At 35.8% G+C, this 21,092-nt stretch overlaps 4 protein-coding genes across 4 annotated transcripts; all 4 read left to right on the top strand.

Annotated features, from left to right (window-relative positions):
- Positions 1–368: 368 nt before the first annotated feature.
- TRIADDRAFT_58888 (uncharacterized protein) lies at positions 369–2,938 on the top strand (the record flags this gene model as incomplete). The annotated part of the gene is made up of 6 exons (XM_002115059.1): positions 369–429; positions 1,469–1,555; positions 1,862–1,902; positions 2,064–2,138; positions 2,379–2,397; positions 2,841–2,938. The coding sequence occupies 6 exons, from the start codon at positions 369–371 to the stop codon at positions 2,936–2,938; spliced, it is 381 nt and encodes a 126-aa protein (XP_002115095.1).
- Positions 2,939–7,120: 4,182 nt separating this feature from the next.
- On the top strand, positions 7,121–8,479 carry TRIADDRAFT_58887 (uncharacterized protein; the record flags this gene model as incomplete). The annotated part of the gene is made up of 3 exons (XM_002115058.1): positions 7,121–7,439; positions 7,963–8,022; positions 8,325–8,479. 3 exons carry the CDS (start codon positions 7,121–7,123, stop codon positions 8,477–8,479), a joined length of 534 nt encoding a protein of 177 aa, XP_002115094.1.
- A 10,784-nt stretch (positions 8,480–19,263) lies between these two features.
- TRIADDRAFT_17996 (uncharacterized protein) lies at positions 19,264–19,437 on the top strand (the record flags this gene model as incomplete). The annotated part of the gene is made up of 1 exon (XM_002115057.1): positions 19,264–19,437. A coding segment is annotated over one exon (174 nt), but the record flags the coding sequence as incomplete, so codon positions are not given.
- Positions 19,438–20,475: 1,038 nt separating this feature from the next.
- TRIADDRAFT_17867 (uncharacterized protein) lies at positions 20,476–20,974 on the top strand (the record flags this gene model as incomplete). Its single annotated transcript, XM_002115056.1, has 3 exons — positions 20,476–20,513; positions 20,610–20,705; positions 20,803–20,974. Coding segments are annotated over 3 exons (306 nt in total), but the record flags the coding sequence as incomplete, so codon positions are not given.
- Between the last annotated feature and the right edge of the window lie 118 nt (positions 20,975–21,092).

The raw sequence follows: 21,092 nt of genomic DNA, 5'->3' as shown, positions 1-21,092 counted from the left end.
ATCAAGTAAATTGGCAAGGACAACACCAATTATGCAAATACTGCACTTTATATAGTAGTTGCTTTAGCATTTTACTGTACTTTGTGTCCTGATACTGTACCAGTAGTAGCCCATAGTGTACCGTGTGTAGCCCACTAGCGTTTAGTACATTACTACAGAAAGGAAGTTAAACCAGGATGATATGATTTAATACAGTAGTTCTCTCTAGTGATTTTCTCACGCAATATAAAACGCCATGAGCTGGTTGCGAAGACTCTTTAGTAAATCTCGGCAATTGGTCGGTACCGATTTATCTGGAAATCAATATTTCGAAATTACTGCGGGTAAAGTTATGTTGGATATGAAATAATTGATGCTAATACTGCAGTATGCCCTACAGATCGTCAAAGTGTTTAATAACGTTAGCTCAGCTAGGCACTTTTAATACGCGTATGCCTTATAATTTAACCAATTTATCCAGCAACTTCAAGTTGTGAGCAGTTAATCACTGCTTAATATGTGGACGTATATAGACTCTATGCAGGTGATGTAAGATGCCTTTGTTATTTTCATAGCTAATACCACTCAATAATGGTGGTTTAGCGTACATTTAGTCTTACTGACATCGGATAAACTAGGTTAGAGATTGTGGCCATTGTATAGGATTCCACTCGTTTGCAGAGGGAATAGGATAGCTAAGAGTTGCAAGCTGAATTGTTGATACTATCTGTTAATTTAAGTCTCCTTAAGATTACACGATATGCGTATAATCTAGATTCGGGGAAAAGGATAGCTAAGAGTTGCAAGTTGAATTGTTGATACTATCTGTTAATTTAAGTCTCCTTAAGATTACACGATATGCGTATAATCTAGATTCGGGGAAAAGGATAGCTAAGAGTTGCAAGCTGAATTTTTGATACTATCTGTTAATTTAAGTCTTCTCAAGATTACACGATATGCGTATAATCTAAATTCGGAGGATGATTATTTGTAGGACTTTGCAGATATATACCTACAATATGCAAGATGTAGTCAGAGTACTGCTGAAGCGATAGAAAATTTCAATTCCTAATGTAATTAGTGAGATTGGTCATTACTGACTATGCATAAATTGGATATGGTTCTAGTTTAGAAATATACGACTTTACATTGGTAAGATATTAACTTGCGTAAATAATGATACGACATCATACTATGGCATGAAATCATTTGCGGTAATTTCTTTTTGTAGCTTATCCAAGAGTCAATCATCACGTCCATATGCACATTAACTAGAGATTAGGATTTGTTGATTGATTGACTGGACAAAAAATCATAATGCTACAGCATTGTAGCAGCTCGATATTTTACCTTATAGAGCAAAAAAACGATTAGTGCTTAGAATTGACTTGTACATGTGCAATACGTACTAGTATGCTACATTGAATAAGGTGTGCATTGCTGTATACAAGATTATCTCTTACTACATTTCTATTTGCTATTATGAAAGGAACGGATAAACGAATCAAGAGAATTGTAGAAACCGGAGGCAAAGAATGCGATTATGTACCAGGCTCTATTCCTGTTGAATGGGAAGGTATTAATTAAGACTATCAGGAAAGTGTGCAACAGCAGATTCTAGTCGATACTGTTTGCTTCATTTTCTATAGGTGTAAGATCAGCAATTCATCTACAATTATAATTGAGGTGTTATCCCAGCCACTCTTACTATTAAAACTTAATTGATGGAGGCATTTTAGCTGGCATAGAATCATTCTTAGGCTTTAACCCCGCGCTATTACTGTGCTACAGGCTGCTCATAAAAGCCACTAAAATTTGATGTCATGCCAATGCTTCTTAATTTGGATGCTAATGTACGTTTTTGGTCATTAATTCTTTGCAGCATGGCTTCGAGGTAAACGTGTTGAACCTCCCACTGTCGAAGTAAGAAGATAATATAGATGAGTGTATTTTAAACATTAGACGTGTATGTAGTATAAAGGAATCATATAGATAACATGTAATAATCACTATCTCCTTACCAAGATATCATGTTAATGGACATTGAAAGTTTTATGATTAACACAGTATCATATTGATTTTAGGAGCTCATCGAGCGTGAACAGCGGGCACAATTGCTTGCAAAGAGAGTAATAGCGTTAGAAGAAAAGGAAGCACAGGTATGTTTTTATATTTTCAACGGTTCTACAGTATGTTAGCGAAAGATATAAATTTAGTGGATCAACAAACTCCTTCTTTACTGTACTGCGTATACGAAATAGTTAATAATGTAAATATACTGTACGTCTACAAAATAGTTGAGGGACAGCAAAACAAACTGTGATTTTTATTCATATTGACGTTTATGATTTACTGCAATTTTTGAACATGGTTTTGATCTTTGACTGTTTTTAAATCAGATGCTGCAAAAGCCTGAAGGTATGTTTAGGTTTTGCTATTACTTGTACACGTGTAAGCCTATAATGCTGTTATAATAAAAATACTGCTCTTCTAGTATCTATAATGGATCAGATCCGATGTAAAATATAGCCCTTTTTTCTCAATGTTATGTAACTGCAGTCTAATAAACTATCAATGTTGCTGACGTCAAGTATATTTACAAATACTCTTTGTTATTTGATTGCAGAAGAACTGCCTACTTCTTCTAGAGCAAGATATGGTATGTCCATTCTCCTCGTATAATGCACAAACTAGATCGTCTTAGGATAAACAAAATTATACTGTACTTGTCGTATACTCCCGTTATTTAACAGTAAAATTGCATATTACTCACAGGCTTCATTCAATAGTAGTTATAATTGCAAATCTTGCATTTGTTGCTTTAGTACTTACAAACTGTTATTTTATATTGGTTGTTTAAGTTGGTCATGCTTCTGCACCTATGTATGATAAAGCAGACTCTGAGGATCAAGCAAGCACAGGCAAAGATTTTCAACCAGCTAGTTGGAAACCAAAATAAGGCAGTCAATAAGCTTTTGCTGTTGCTTATTACCGCATACAGAAAATTGTAAATTGATTAATTTGTACAAATTCTGAGTTGAACTATCTATCTACCATAATAACATGATATCGTATGTGTTTATTTTGGACGCATTTTCCACGCTATGCTAAGTGTAGGATTTGAATTCTTGAGTGATAGTAATTTTAGGAGGATATTTGAAAGAGATTGAATGAATATTACAAATTGTGTGTACTATAAAATTCATTTGTTTTACGCGTTTAAAAGAATTGAAGGGAATTGTATTAATTAATTTAGCAATAATTGTAGTGGATATATACTACAGTATACATAGGCCATCTCTCGTCATGGATTACTAGACGATCTTGTGGTCACCTTGGTAATGGCCCGTATGGTATCGTCTTTGCTTATGCAGTAATGTGCTTCTATTTGTATTTATAACCTTGCACCTGTATCTTTTGGTTTATAACGTTGAATTATTGACAATAAAATCGGAGAAATATTATTGTTGGTATGCGTATTTAACGAAGCTACGAGCAATTCAGGCAAACTGGATAATAACAGTACAGTATATAGTGTACACAGTGGGCCTGATGCATATAGTGAATAATATAAGCCATTCTAGCTAAGTGGACATGATTATTAACAGGTATTGGATAGATCGACTACATACAGCAGTATGGGTGGTGTAGTAGATAGCCTATAGGAATCGCTTGATCTAAGAATAAGCTTTTGAGAACTTTGAATAAAGATTAGCTTAGTCCGCCTAGCATATCATACTGTGCGAATGACATTTCTTTTTAATTAGTTGACAACTCCATTATGTGAATTTAGGATACTGTCTATATTGAGATCATCTTCAATATACTGTACTTGGTTATGCAAATGGACAGTACAGTATATTGGTTTGCTTGTATGGATATCTTGTATTTTTATTTGCTCACAGTATGTAGTATACGTGCAAAAGATTCATCTGGACATTGAACACGTTATCATATTTCCTACAAGCTCTTATTCAATAATGATACAGTATAATAAAGGGATAGTGGTTTTGTTTCTAGCTTAATCGGCATACCATGCTGTTGGAATGATATTGCTTGGGGTTAGTTGGGGATTTTTATGGATTGAAAATCATTTCAATTTGGGGTATTACTTCCATGGATAATTAAAATGATCATCGATCTATTTTCAAGGCTGCGCTGAACTTGAAACACTTTAAGGCAACCGTTATGTTCCCTATCACGACACTAGGTCAATCACGCAATACTTGGTTAGACATTGCAAACTAGCCTTAAGCGTGGAGTCCACTTCTTTATTCCGGGTTGCCTTTCCCACAAGTGATATATATATATACATATATATTACATACGTATTAGTAAATTATTAGTGAACGTGTCAATACAGTTACGATATTAGTATTATACGGTTATCTTCTCAGTTAGGCAGCTATGCAATTTATCTGCCCTAATTCCTAGACATTACCAGTCCATCATCCATAACAGCATCTATAAAGGTTTATTCAAACTAAATCCTATCCAATAATAGGGTCAATCAGCACAATAAAGAGATAGTCGTTTGGTTTCGCTTTCAAGGAGAATTGTAAGAAATTGAAACCGGAATCGAAATAAATTAACCTGATGAACCGAAGAGGTAAATCCCCCAGTGAAACGAACTCTTGACACATCTGGATTGAAGAATTGTCATTCTTGATCAGATCTGATGCAGTCATGACAGCTTATTTTCATAATGCAAACACACTAGTCCAGACTGAAGAGAGAACAACAGTGTTGACTAGAAAGGGCTATGTCCATGTAATATGCTGTGCATGTAGATAGCACAGGCTGGCTGACAGTTGTTTCAAAAAGTAAACACTGCCTTTCACAATGCTGTATACAGCGTATAGCTACTAGGTCGATCTGCTCTTCTACTTATGGGCATTTGCAGTGGCGTCGGTCATCAATAACCTTAGTGATGCAGCTGGAGTGAGAGAAAGGGGAAATTTTCTACTCCAGCAATTCTTGGCACAATGGCTTATTTGTTTACTTTCAGAGATGATTTTTGAAGCGACTAAAACAGTACGCCTGCTGTATGGTGCTCATCTCTCTTGGAACTGCATGGCATATCGTTGTTATTAGGATAGAGAAGGGGATTGAATGGAGTGATGTTTTGTACAGCATCGCTGTAGCAACAGTTGGATGCTTTCGCTACGTCAGAATGGTGTTCTCGATTGGGTTGAGAAGGCAAATCAAGCATTGGATACAATACGGTGTACACTACTCTACCCTCCATAGACGATGCAGTCGTGGATGTACCTGAAAGTTATCATGGCAAGGTAGAAAAGAAGGTGTTTTCATCCATAGTACCTTTGTAAATGATCTCGCCTGCCATTTTTTTGGACTTTTACGGCTAGATCATCGTACTGGACTCTCCATTTGGAAGGCATTTTGGTTGTTTGGCACGTTGGTAGAGTAGCGTCCACTTGATCAAGTTGCAGGAAAGGATACGGACAGACCGTCGGCAGTCCAGTCCATATCCTTGCAAAATACTGTACTGTAAACCACCCAAAAAGACTGTACAGTAAAGGCATTACACTCGGCCCTGGTAGACTGTAGTAAATGCAGTGGTAAAGCACCCTCTCGACCCTGGCAGACAGTGTCAGTGTACCCTCTCGACCCTGGCAGACAGTGTCAGTGTACCCTCTCGACCCTGGCAGACAGTGTCAGTGTACTGTAGTAGTAAAGGGTTGAAAGCACCCTCTCGGCCCTGGCACACTGTGTCAGTGTACTGTAGTGGTAAAGCACCCACTCGACCCTGGCAGACTGTAGTCAGTGTACTGTAGTGGTAAAGCACCCACTCGGCCGTGGTAGACTGTAGTAAATGCAGTAGTAAAGCACCCTCTCGACCCTGGCAGACAGTGTCAGTGTATTGTAGTAGTAAAGGGTTGAAAGCACCGACTCGGCCCTGGCAGACAGTGTCAGTGTACTGTAGTGGTAAGTGGTAAAGCACCCTCTCGACCCTGGCAGTCTGTAGTCAGTGTACTGTAGTGGTAAAGCACCCACTCGGCCCTGGTAGACTGTAGTAAATGCAGTGGTAAAGCACCCTCTCGACCCTGGCAGACAGTGTCAGTGTACACTGTACAGTACTGTAGTGGTAAAGCGTCCACTCGGCCCTGGTAGACTGCGTCAGTGTACTGGTGTGGTAAAGCACCCTCTCGACCCTGGCAGACAGTGTCAGTGTGCTGTAGTACTGTACTGTAGTAAAGGGTTGAAAGCACCCTCTCGGCCCTGGCAGACTGTGTCAGTGTACTGTAGTGGTAAAGCACCCACTCGACCCTGGTAGACTGTAGTCAGTGTACTGTAGTGGTAAAGCACCCACTCGGCCCTGGTAGACTGTAGTAAATGCAGTTTGAAAGCACCCTCTCGACCCTGGCAGACAGTGTCAGTGTACTATAGTAGTAAAGGGTTGAAAGCACCCTCTCGGCCCTGGCAGACTGTGTCAGTGTACTGTAGTGGTAAAGCACCCACTCGACCCTGGTAGACTGTAGTCAGTGTACTGCAGTGGTAAAGCACCCACTCGGCCCTGGTAGACTGTAGTAAATGCAGTACAGTACTGTAAAGCACCCTCTCGACCCTGGCAGACAGTGTCAGTGTACTGTAGTACTGTAGTAAAGGGTTGAAAGCACCCTCTCGGCCCTGGCAGACTGTGTCAGTGTACTGCAGTGCCGTAAAGCACCCACTCGACCCTGGCAGACTGTGTCAGTGTACTGCAGTGGTAAAGCACCCACTCGACCCTGGCAGTAGTAAAGCACCCTCTCGACCCTGGCAGACAGTGTCAGTGTATTGTAGTAGTAAAGGGTTGAAAGCACCCTCGCGACCGTGGCAGACCGTAGTCAGTGCAGTAGTAAAGGGTTAAAAACACCCTGTGGGCCGTGGCAGACCTCCACTCGAAGACCAGTGTAGGAGAAGTCAGTCCCTCGTCGGCAAGCCCCTCTATAGAACGCTAGATCGACTTTAGCTCAAGTGCCTCCATTTGCAACCTCTGTGGCTAGACGATTTGCAGGCAGCCATGATGGCAATTTGTTTGTAATCCATCTCCATGCTGATTGCAATCCAACCACTGGGATCGTCATTTTTGCTTAGTATCGCCTGCATTTTGCCACGTCAAATGATGCAATTGTAAAAGATGGCTGGTCGTTATGCCAAATTTAAAGCGTCCTTTCCCTTTACTCCTGATCCAGATTATGAAGGAGAAATTGAAATTGGCGATGGCGATGTTATTTTTGTGGATGCCTACGAATGGGGTAACGATTTTGATGCATGGCTGGATGTAGCTTCTACAGATTGGATGACAGGTACCAATCTTCGTACTGGCTTAAAAGGCATGTTCCCTGGTAATTATGTCCAATTTGTCCAATTAATGGATTCTCCATTGCCATCCAACGTCGCCAACACTATGCCGTCGCTACAACATGTTCATCAGACTATATCCGAAGACTTGGAAGGTAATTTTCCAACATGGATTATGTTGCGTTTCTTGTCTAAACTACACCAGTATCACACTCTTTTTTACTTGTACAAGCGATTTCACTTGCATAACGTCTCCTTGTAGTCAAGCTTTACTGGTACAAAGAAAGTCAAAAGAATAGAGGAAGAACAAGCATCAAAACCCATCCGTAAAAATACAAACATGGTAGGATGGCCGATCAGGCTAGTCTTCCATGCTTACAAAGTCTTGAATCGACTCTTAGCGATAGGAGATATCAATGCAATGGATGCTACTGTAATGATAATCCCCCCCCCCTCCACCCAAAAAATGGCCTTGCTTTCATTGCCATCATCAAGCAGCGACTCGTTGTAGTTGCATTGATCAAGCAATTGGAAATACAGTAGTTATAGTTTGGAAAAAAGAAAATTTTCCATCGATAGTGTAAAAGCAATGTCCGTACACAATCCGCTCGCACGCTAATAGAACGTTTTCAGACTAGCGCATCATTTTCAAATTCATGACCATCGCTTTCCATATAGGCCATGGGCTAAATTGGTGTATCAAATGGCCGCCATCGCCTAATGCTATACCAATACATGGTGGGTTTGCCTTCAGCTGTATCCACTTTTGTCCTCTTCATCGTTGCCAATTTGTAAATTCATTTGTTCAATCGATCCAGATTTCTTCCACATGCAGTATCGATGTAACTGCTATTGCACTTACACATAAAATGATGATTACAATCATCGTCCTATTTTTGCGCTACCTAGGCCGTGTTGGAAAGTCGTAGTCCAATCAGTTTTTGAATTTCAAATAGCCTAATTTGAGTCTATTCTTTTCTTATTGATACATGTTGGGTCATGATTTGTGATGGAAATGAAATGCTTCATGTGTATCCTAGACGAAAATAGCTTCTCTAGGAACACAAGGACTGTCATGGCTTGTCGGGAGTTATTCTTTCGAATAACTCCCTTCCTATCTTACACGTCGGATAATAATGAATGTGTCCATCATGGTCGATATGGAAGACAACAACGTCAAGACGCCTTAAAATGATTCTAGAAGCATCCTTCCTCAATAAAGTAGTCGTTAGAATAGGTCTTTTTCCACCATGCAAAACACTAACTTTTACCCCCCCCCCCCACAAAAAAAATCAAAATAGATTGGACTGTCTTGTAAAATGTCTTGTCTACCTCTCCTCCACAATCCATTGATTGATGTTTTAATCACAGATTAGACAGCCTAAGAACTTGCGTTGAAAAAGAAATCCTCTATTGATTGACTATTTTCATCTGTCAATTGGTAGCAAAATAGTAAAACTGATTACTAAATAACCGGTTTCTATGTCATTATAACCATAATTACATTATCATTAAAATATCCACGCCTAAAATAACCATTTCTTTTGAATTTCATTCCAATCCCATCCCTTCTTGCTGTTCTTGCGTCTACTTAGAATCCAAAATGTATTAATCGTCATTGACCGCTTTTTTTAAATTATGTTTTTTTTTTTTTTCAACGGTGGCCATCGTCGATGTGGAATTGGTTATGTTGTTGTCCAACTCCAACTAGATGAAAATAAAGATCATCGTTTTAAACGAACTTATTTCGATGCTCCAGTTTGGTGTCAATTCAGTAAGTTTATCATTGCTTTTTGTTGAATTTTTTTTCTTTTTTTTTGGGGGGGGGGCTACTTGCACTAATGTACAGAATGAAAGCAGTATTCCTTTCTATATATTATGCAACTTGGCCATGTTGAACGGATTAGAATGGATAGTACAAATGATGGGTACGATTTTGAATGTGTTGAAATAGTATTGGCAAAGGTTCCATTCCAATGACGCTTGAATGGATGATTTGTATTTTGCAAAGTTGGAGCAAGTCCATCGATTGTAGGGCAAGATCAGCCATGACTTTGTCGCTATCTGCTGTCATGTCTACCATGTTGGAAAATGATGTACATCCCTCCCTTCATCAGCAATCGATTAAGTACAGTATTGTATGCAGGATATGCGGAAAAAATCACGCTAGTATTAAGTATACTGTCATTCCCACTGGGTTGTAGACGATGGGAAAATGGAGACAAGTTACAAATGAAAATGGTAGCGCGTTTGTTTCAATGCTGTATCGCAAGCCGCAAATGGCCAATCCTACTGACTAAGTTGCCTTTGAATTAAAGTTGTGAAAAGTCCAAAATATACAGAATAGAATTCCAACTGGGTTGTAGACGTCATGTATAAATCGTAAGGTGTTTGTTTCCATCTTGTATCGCAAGCCGCAAATGGCCAATCCTACTGACTAAGTTACCTTTGAATCAAGTTCGAAAAAATCACGCTAGTATTGACATTAATTCCAACTGGGTCGTCGACGATGGGAACATGGAGAAAAAGTGGAAATCGCAGGCTGTTGATTTCCATCTTGTATCGCAAGCCCAAAATAGATAATCCTACTGACTAAGTTACCTTTGAATCAAGTTAGAAAAAAATCACGCTAGTCTAGAGAATAATTCCAACTTGCTAGTAGACGATGGGAAAAGGTGTAAATCACAGGCTGTTTGTTTCCATATTGTATCGCAAGCCCAAAATAGACAATCCTACTGACTAAGTTACTTTTGAATTAAGTTGATGAAAAGTCCAATTGGACAATGCCTTGGAGTACAATCTTTAAAGTGATATTCCATATTCAAAATTGAATTGCAATACCCTCCTCCATCTTGTGTAGCCACCATTTGTAATGGCTATGATACCATTGACAACATCAAGCGTTGGTTGTCCTCCATCATTAAATCGTGAATAGGGTTGAAAGGATTCTTTCCAATATTGCTTAATGCTAAGAAAATACTTTGCTAAACGTGCATTTCTTTGAACTTTCTATCCAAATGCTATTGTTTTTATGCTATGGATTGGATAGTGCTATTATAACTCGGGTTCTATTTGCCAAGAAAGTAATCCTAATGGTATACAATGCAAATTGTTTTCCTTTTCTATTTGTATCATTGGATGATATTGCAGAGATGGATATCGCTGTTGATGGACTATTTGCGGGTAGTCAATATGGAGTAAATTATTTTTCTTCCTCCATGATGGATGGATGGGCAACAGGAAAGTACAGTACTTGCCCATGTCGACTGTCTGACAAATCATTCAATTCCAATATGCCGTCACAGAGTTGACAACGATTGCTGTAGTCTATGGAGAAATTCTTATTAGGTTTTCATGGAGAAGGATACATCCTAAACTACGACAGGACATGCATGGTCAAGAAATGCTGTAGAATGCATCATTTTACTTATCATTTTGCAATGACAACTAAAATTTCTTCCAATAGCAAACACGGTCCAATCCTAGACTACTGGAAATTTCCACTCGTCTTTTCTGACACTTAATTGAATCACTCCATGCAAGTTACTGTCAAAGAAACAAGAGTCCCTTTTTTTTTTCTTCTTTATGATTTTGTAATGACAAGTGTTGAAGGTGGTCTTTTCTGAATTGGTTTGCATGCAAGTTGCTGTGAAAGCAATAACAGTCTTTATTAGAATTTTGCAATGACCAGTGTTCAAGATAGTGTAATAGTCTTTTCCTTAGCTTGAATAACTCCCATGTAAGGTGCTGTGAAAGACTCTTCCCTTTGAATAATTTTGCAATCAACGAGTTACGGAACTTTGTAGCGAGTGTCGAGAATGGTCTTAAATCACATCTTGCTGTAATAATGTTGCCATGGAAAACACTTATGTTACTTCCTGAAAAGTGTGTAGGATAGCCATATATATAGCCATCATTCTTTTACTTCAATTTCTCTCCATTGGTAATGGGGGGGGGGGGGGAAAAAGCAAGCCTATCACTTGCCTACTTGATTCATGAAAGGAAGGATCGATCGAGAATAGTCTTTTAACTTTGTCTTATTTTATAATTTTGCAATAGAAAACTTGCATTATTTCAATCAAAAGTAGGGCAGATAGAGTCTACAGTATAGACGCTTTAGTTTTTGGGGTCAAAAAGTGCCAAAGGTAGTTTTTATTCTGATTTGAATTTTGGTTCATTGGCAATGGGAAAAAAAAAGCCCAATATTACTATGTTAAGGGAGATCTTGCATGACCTATTTGTGAATCATTTTGCATTCTTTGCAATGAACTAGTTTTCTTACTGTATTGCATATTGGTAATTACAGCAAGGGTCGAGAATAGGTTGCAATCGCCTTGAATGACTACGTTAAGATGTTGTACAGCTTATTTGCAATAAAGCAATTTTGCTAGTGTACTGGATGCCAGTGATGATAGCAAGGGTCAAGAATCACCTTCAATCTCGTCCATTTCTATTTGTAGAATTGTGCGACAGCATTACTTCATTAACTAGTATTCAAGGTGGTGTGTTAATCTCTTGTTACTTGAATAATATGTACAGTAGACTGTAAATACTATTTGCAATTAGAAAGCCACTTTGTTAAGAATAGCAATTTGTTCATTTTTTTTTCAATCAAATGGTTGTATCATAGAATTGGCCAGAATAGTTTACCCTTCCATTTAATTTAGCCTTAGGGTGTTGTCATTTTGTAGTGAAAAAGCCAACTTGACTCAATCCAAAGTCTGGGTCATGTATCTTGTCTTGCTCTATTTTTTTTATTTTATTTTCTATCATTTTGGCAATGGAAAGAGTATCCTACGAGTTGACTTGATTCTTATGCTATACAGTAATGTACATGATGTATTTTACTCTTCAATCTACGGAAGAACTTGATTGAAGAATAGTAAACGTTTTTATCTTGTAGAAGAGAATTCTTCTTTTTAATTTTGTGGACTTGATTCTTATGCTATACAGCAATGTACATGATGTATTTTACTCTTCAATCTACGGAAGGACTCCATTGAAGAATAGTAAACGTTTTTATCCTGCTGTACAGCAATGCACAGCATGTGTTTTACCCTTCAATCTATGGAAGGACTCTATTCAAGAATAGTAAACGTTTATTTCTTGTACAAGAAAATTCTTCTTTTTGGGTGTTTTACTCTTCAATGTATGGAAGGACTCCATTAAAGAACAGTAAACGTTTTTTTCTTGTACAAAAAAATTCTTCTTTTTTGGTGGGGGGACAATTTCACATGTTGTACAGCAATGTACAGCATGTGTTTTACTCTTCAATCTATGAAAGGACTCCATTCAAGAATAGTAAACTTTTTTTCTTGTAGAAGAAAATTCTTTTTTTGGGGGGGGGGGAAAATTAAAGGCAAGTTGCTTTCAGAACTACTGTACTTCCTTCCGTGTTGTTACAGAATGGCCACTTGCAAAGGGTATAAAATGGATTGCAATAAAAGAATTTCATAAGCTCTTTCAATCCATTCTGTGCTTGTTGATATTGTCAATCAAATGGTTACTGTAGTGGTCTTGTCGCTTTCCTCCATACTTGTACTGCAGTCAAGTCGACAAAAGATTGAAAGGAAACGCTTAGTTATTGCACCATTAAAAGAGCTGTTTACATTCTTTTCTTCATGTTGACTAAGGTTATTTATACTTGAACCAGCTGCACTCGGTCTACATCTTAAAGTAGCATTCTGCTATCGCACTCTACCAATGTTCAATTTTACTACTCGCTCTACCATCTGCACAAGTGAAATTCTCGTTGAAAGCGTAGAATAAATCCAATATTGCAGGTGTTAACATGAACGCTTTCATTCCTCAATGTTTTCTTCTACACAGAAAAAATGACTTCACTATTAACTATTTTGGTCGCAATCAAATTGAGTTTAGCTGCTACATGGCGTCAAAAGTATTTACCATTTTACAACAGCCGTTCAATTAAGTTGAATGTTGATTTCCTCTAAAGGAATGGATTAGGTGATGCAACATGTTCTCAAATGATGCATTCTACAGCCGAAACTTGATCAGCTGCAGTCAGTCAATATTTAGAGAAAGATTTTTCATCTACTAAATGCGTCATGGAGGCGGCATCAATCGATACCGCAAGTAGAGAGATGAGATTGAAAACTGCCAAAAGAGTTCAACAGTAAGATGATGAAGTAGAGAATCAACTACGTATTATTGCCTAAAGCATAAACCGCAAGGACATGGATGCAGATGAGATTGAAAATGATAAAAAGAGTTTGAACAGCAAGATGAGAATGCATTATTGCCTAAAACATCAATCGCTAGGATATGGATGCGGATGAGATTGAAAACTACCAAAAGACTTTAACTGTAAGACGATAAAATAGAGAATGCACTATTGCCTAAAGTATAAACCGCAAGGACGTGGATGGTAGATGAGATTGAAAATGATAAATAGAGTTTAAACAGCAAGATAATGATTTCCATTGAGTTTTCCCCTACTGTATGACTGTAGCACTTGGAATTTTTCCTTACAGTCGGCAGTATCTTGTTATCCCAGCTGGAGGCCCGTTGAAAAGGAATAATATCCTCTTTTCTACGGACAAATAGTTGTTTTGAACTGCGCCAATACTAGGTGAAGAAAAATGAAATGTAAAACTCAATTTGGACCTCCTGCTGATCAAGATAATATCATTCTCATTTAAGGCTAGCCTAAAGAATCGATATTGAATGAGGATAATTAGAATATCAATAGTAGGGGATTGATTCAATTAAGAGAATGTCTCCGTTCGTTGCAAGGGAAATTGTATCTTGGATTGCATCTTAACTTGGGCGTAGGTAGTCATATTATACTCTATTTGGTGGACTTTAGGATGGTCTCTTTCCAAGGTGGAGATTTGAATAGTAAAAGTAGAGATTGGCTATCCTAAGCAGACATGTCGTCAATTGAATTCTCCACTAGTAATGCATAAAATAGGAGAAATGGTTGCGCTCAACATGAATAACTAGTGCTCTTCTTGATCGATCCAATACACTGGATCGTATCCTAAAAGTAAGGTAGAATGATGAAATTGCACCTTGATGACCTTCAAATTGAACAGATAGAAGGGACCATATCCTTGGATTAAATGAAAGCATCCTTACTCCAGTACCTAACTCAAGTAGGAGGATATCGACACAGTAGAAGAAGGGATACAAACTTGCACAATGTTACAATTTCATTCTTATGACTCATTAAAGATCGTAGAAGAGGGATACAAACTTGCACAATATTACAATTCGATTCTTTGACTCATGAAAGATCGTAGAAGAGGGATACAAACTTGCACAATATTACAATTCGATTCTTTGACTCATTAAAGATCGTAGAAGAGGGATACTAACTTGCACAAACTTGCATAATATGATAGGCGTATCAAGGACATTCTTATAACATATGAAAGATCGACATCTTGTCTACTAGTAGCGATGCAAATGAATTGACCCTATACAGTATACCTTCGGAAATGGACGTGATTTTATTTACTTAGACATCGTTACAAAGATGTTGATTGCAATTTGATTCATTTTCAAAATTAGCAACATGGGATAACTAGATTAAGAAAGGCAAGAGTAATTTTTATTCACATGGAGAATGATGGATCGCAAATAGCATCGATACGAAGGTTGAAAACATCTCTCATGATAATGATGATACTTTTGATCGTTGAACGATCAAAAGTTGGAGGATAGTTCCGGATGATTAAAATGAAAAGCAGTCATTACTATTGAACAAATTCAACGCGCTTGTCTCGTCGTGATGAATTTACAATCATGTCCATTAAAGGCTAGGATGTAAACTTAGTATACATCAATTCCATTTCAAAACAAAAAAAAGGCCAAGAAAATAGATTGGATACAATAGATACACAAGGAAGATATTCAAATAAGGTATGAATTCAAAATAGAACGGAAAGGGAAAAGTTCAATTTGTAGCTGGTAAGGGCCATTTGAACTCGCATAAAATAATGCCTATCTGATGGCATGATGCTTATAGGAGAATTTTCAATTGAATCCAATTTTGTACAGTCGTTTTCAAAGATGGCACGGATAGATACAAGTCACTAAAAAAGATCGTAACGGCGATCTTATCCACATTCGATATTGCTCTAAAATGGAATTGTAAGGGATATCGATGGAGTCCAATTTCCTATATCGAAATCCAAAAATGCATTGGATACAAGCTATCAATAGATCATGTTGACAATTTAATTATCCATATCCATAAAAGAGATTGCTGTAAAATGTAACTACATAGGGGGATATGGAAAATGACTGAAATGAATTTGTTGCCAAAAGATCATAATGACAATTTTATCTATAAAAGATATTGCTATAAACCGTAATTATAAGGATATTAAATGGAATTGCATATTCATTCTCAATAAAATAAAATATTGCTATTTAATATCCTGAATGATGTTCAATTCACTTGATTAAATTGCCTTATGTCAGGGAAACGGGTTGACTACTTCAATTAAGATAGGATTCAGGGATACACGGTTTTATAAATTTCATCATTATACTGTAGAAATCAATAGTTTAGTTAACTAATCAAAAGTTTTAGATGCCACGTATCATTCTTGTATGGTATAATTTAATGGAAAGCCTAGTGTTTGCCCTTTGTATCCAAATGATGGCAGTTTTATTCATTTTCTTTTACTGATAATATAATTAATCACCATCAAATCAATGCAAACGAAAAGAATATCTTGATAACAGAGCAAGATGGAGAATTTAGACCCATTCAATACTGTATTGAGTGTAGATAGATATTATGTATGGAAAAGATATCCAAATGAAGTATCAAAATCGCATACTGCTCATGGCTTTCCATTTTAATGTTATAACCAAAAATGAATTAATCTTACAACTTTTATATATTATGTTAATAATTATAATCGGCGATATTGTTATCCAGTATTGATTTATAATCTTTCTTCCTTTTTTTTCCCCCTTTCATGGTGTATAACAGTACTGCACAATTAAAGTAATTTGTAAATGAATTTTATATTCATCTACAAATACTATTGTTAAGGTATTCAAGATATGTTATCTGTGTCTGCGGCATAGTAATGGATATTTTTTCTTGGGTACCATTATGATCTTAAATTGGATTAAATTGATGACATCGGTCGATTCATTGAGGATGTTTATCTATGGATCGCATTGATTAGATTTACTAGCATGTAAATAAAAATTCAATTTTGCAGTTGAAAAGTTAAAAGTTAAAATAGCTTAATCGAAAAATTCTGTTGCTATAATATACTCATACAACAAAGTATTGATAATAATATTTTGACTTTTAGGTAAAAGTTTCATATGGGGTTATAAAAAAGAAGGCTACTATTGTCAAGGTTAGTCTAGATTGTCAATTCTTTTTGTTGCTATGATTGTTTTATTAACGATATTATCGTCCACTTCACTTCAGTAAACTACTTTTATCTCGTGTGTGATGATTCTTTTTGTTGAACACCGTTATAATGCTATTTTCAGTAACCAGTTATTTCCTAGTTTGGATACTTTTGTACTAACTACAATAATGTATGAATTGTCACATCATTCCATAGCAACAGACAGCTTTTTAATGCCTTTTCCGGTGACAATTTTATAATATTGTGTATTTGCTCTACTCTACTGGGGTCATTGTGATCTCTCTCTAATAACGATAGCAGAAGTTGGCTCTTTGTCACGTTGTAGAGTATTACGATTATAGCTTGATTTGTCGACTACAAGTAATATACAACGCATGAATCATGCTATACGGAATGTTTTCATGCCCCGATAGAACACTGAAAAGTGACCTCTTTGCAATATTTCTTATTGCATATCAGATTAATTGATATAATTATGCATTATTCATATTGTGGAACCTTTAAAGCTGGTTTTACAAACGCAAAGACAAGATAGCAAAGTTATTGAAGTAATTGATGCTTCATAATGCTAATATTATTAAAAGAATTCCAATTTTTTAATCATACTGTCATGATAAATTTCTTTAGGATTCTTGTTTTGCTAGTATAGCTCTACGTTTTACCTTTGTTATGTATTGTTTAATTTTTTATCTTGACATATTTAATCTCTTATATCAACAAATCGTTAGTTGACATTGCGTGCTTGAAGAGCCAAACTTAGAATTCATTTGTATCCTAATGCGCAACGTATATCAATTATAGCCGATGGCGGTTATCATAAGCACAAGCCTACCGTTAATATAACAAATATATACATATATATATATACACATTCGATCATTTTTATTCGCAAATCTACTATTTATTCCAAAATGTGTAGTAGACTATAATGAAATATTACAATTGTTCTTGTTAGTTTTGAACGTTGATAATTAGTTTATTCAAATTTATATAAATTCCAACAATACTTTAGATTCGAACTAAGTTATAATCGAAAAGATTTCTTTATATATTTTTCGCTTCTCAAAGTTAGTATAAATTATATCGTTTTATGATACAAACTGACAACCTTACTTCATTGAAAAAACATATCTATTTTTCCTGATCAGTATCGTAAATCTATCCACTATACAGCTTGGATAAACAAAAATTGTCAAACAGACTCTTAGCTTACTATACAACAGAATAATAGCTGTAGTATTGATGGAAGTCAATTAACAGAAAGAATATTTTTAAATTGATCTATAGAGATATTTATTATTCTCAAGACTTTAAATTAAACTAGATTCTAGATGTATCCACAATGCTTTACTTGACTATGTAATCATTGAAAAAAATTTTCATGATAGATAAATCAAAATCTCAAGTTTAAAACAATCAGATACAGAACAGTAGTGATATCTTGAATTTGATATTCACCAGTATGGATGTGATTAGAACAGTTTAGGAGTAAATTTTATTTTTACAATTTATTTTTACTTCTTTTTAATAAATATATAGTAAGTAATTGGTAATTTTCTATCATTATTCGGTGAATATTAAATTTATTTGATGCTGAGCTATAAAAAAAATGAAGTAATTTTAACTTATTTTGACCTACCCTTATTATTACTTCTTGATATATCATAATATTTGTTACGATGCAGCTGGTATCTTGACTTTCTATGATTGAAAAGTTCTCAATTTTAGAACTTTGTTATCATTTTAATACTTACCCTTACTTTAGTAAGAAATAATAAATACAATTTAACATAGTACGCTAACATTATTTGCTATAAAATATATAATTATAAAAATTAGTACGTTACAGTTTTAAGATAGGTATCGTAATGTCAGCAAACAATGCAGTAATTACTGTACTGTATAGATGTTATAGTTGATTTGCCTTTATATCATGTTAAATAACATTCTCAATTTCTACACCGCTATACACCAGTTGAGAAGCATAAAACTGTAGCATTTACAATCTACTTCTCTCCTTTAAATCATGCATTGTGAATTCCCTAGACTGTCAATTAGTTTGTCATATGGACTGGATTGATACTGCAAGAAGTACGCCTTGTACTAAACCGAAAGTATGGAATCATGATATTGTAATTACTACTAATCCGGATGTAAGTAAAACGAACATTTTCATTAGAACGTTATGTTAAGTTCTGGCACATTGTTTGCAGCATTTGAATTAATTATACTGGCATCTAAATACGGTATATGTAGTATGTATACAAAATGGGATATCTATATACATGCATATGATATTTACTATGTAATATTTGTCTGTAACATCTGATATCCTTAAAATTTTCTTTCATAGGCTTACATGCAATGGCCAGTAAAGTCTGTGAAGATTTGGTTGTGTGCTATTGGTTTATCACAATATGTAGACTTTATTCATCAGTGCAAATTCAATGGATTAGATTTAAAACGGTTGAATGTTGAAACACTTGAAAGATTTGGTATCCGAGATCCTTTTCACCGAGTTGCTGTCATGAATTGCGTTAATGAATTATGTCGTGGTATCTGTGATACTGATCCTAGTGCCCATTTAACAGTTCCTATATATACATCAAGAACAGATGACACCATTAAAAAGCATCGATTTAGAACTCATACATACACTTCGCTGACATTTTGCGATAAATGTACAAAAACCCTTTTTGGCTTACTCAGACAAGGTGAACAATGCCGCGATTGTGGTTACAACGTGCATCGATCTTGTATTTCGGAGCTTCCACCCTGTTGTCCTAAAATTAGCTCAAGAAAAGATGACATTTTACAACAACCGGCGTTTGGCATGGAATTATCTATCCGTTGTCGACAGGTACAACAGCAAGTCCCCCATGTTGTGACAACATGTATTCAAGCATTAGAAAAAGGAGGTTTACAAGTGCCAGGCATATATTCCAATAAAGTAGATGAATCTACTGTGCTAGATTTAAGGCTTGACTTCAACCAGAATTGGAGTAAAATTACTAGTGATGATAATCGACTGCAAGATCCTAATATTGCAGCATGTGTCTTAAAAAGATATTTAATAGAATTACCTGTACCTTTACTTTCGTTCAAAAGATATGACGAATTTATAGATGCTGTAGGTTGGTATTGGTTTCAAAATATATCTTTAAAAAGCAATGGTTAAATTTTATATTCTTTTTTAACGTTCTATATCTTGCTACAATAATAATATTATTATTTATAGCTGACTCTAGGGACGATGGAGAAGCCATAAATTTACTCTTAGGACTATGCGGAGAATTATCGGCTCCTCATCAGTCAACTTTGAAATGTTTAATGATACATTTGAAGAAGTAAAATCTTATTCTTTTACTTAGCCTATTGCAATTTTAATATCGAAATAGTACTCTATTGATTCATTAACGCTGAGCAAAATCTGTATAGAGTTTTACAGTATCAAGAATCAAACGGTACAAGCATCAGGCAGTTAGCAAGTATTTTCGGAAATATTCTTATTCGTCCAAAAGATGCAGATATATGGCATGTGTATTTTTCACGATCACCAAGATTTTATGATTTAATAATTAGTGATAACTTAAATAACTAAGATCTAATTTTTTTTTATTCAGGAAAATTGTTACAAATGCCAAATTGCATGTTCGAATCGTAAGCGTATTATTACAATACGGAAAATGGAATGAGGAAGTAAATTCAGGTATATCTTCTTTATTTAATGACTTTATATCAGTCGAAACAGTCTAAGACGTCAGTATTGTTTGTATATTTAATTAAAGGAGTGACATTTGAAACACAAGATACAGTAGAACTCGAAACCATGGACTGGTACTGGGGCAAAATATCAAAGTATTAAAAAAAAAATTAAATTACATAAAAACAGTATTGTGTACTAAATAGTGTTGTAGTTAACCTTCGATACGTATTGAAATCGATATCTTATAGGGAAGACGTTACTGAAAAGCTGAAAAATACTCCAGAAGGATCATTTATGGTCCGTGATGCTTCAAAAGTGCCTGGAGAATATACGTTAACCTTAAAGTAATAATCTATTGTAGATCAATATAACGAAATTGTTTTTTAAGACTTGCTATTAATAATATTAGTCTTACACCATTATTCTGTTTAATTTTATTAGAAAAGGCGGATTTGACCGACTGATACGAATTTGTCATGAACATGGTCATTACGGCTTTTCGAAACCCCTCCGTTTTCGATCTGTGGTTGATTTAATCAGTCATTATCAACAAGAATCACTAGCCCAGTATAATCGCGAATTAGATATAAAATTAATGTTCCCTATAACTCGTCAAGGCCAAGTAAGTAAAGTTTTGACTTGTCAAGGCAGATTGCTGAAGTGTAGCCTTAGTAAATATAATTGTAATGTACATGTATGGTTTATCGCGTATTTTAGAACGGCACTGGACC

This window comes from Trichoplax adhaerens, genomic scaffold (genome assembly GCF_000150275.1).
Source record: "Trichoplax adhaerens TRIADscaffold_9 genomic scaffold, whole genome shotgun sequence".
Classification (NCBI taxonomy): domain Eukaryota; kingdom Metazoa; phylum Placozoa; class Uniplacotomia; order Trichoplacea; family Trichoplacidae; genus Trichoplax; species Trichoplax adhaerens.
This window is presented reverse-complemented; position numbering and strand designations above follow the sequence as displayed.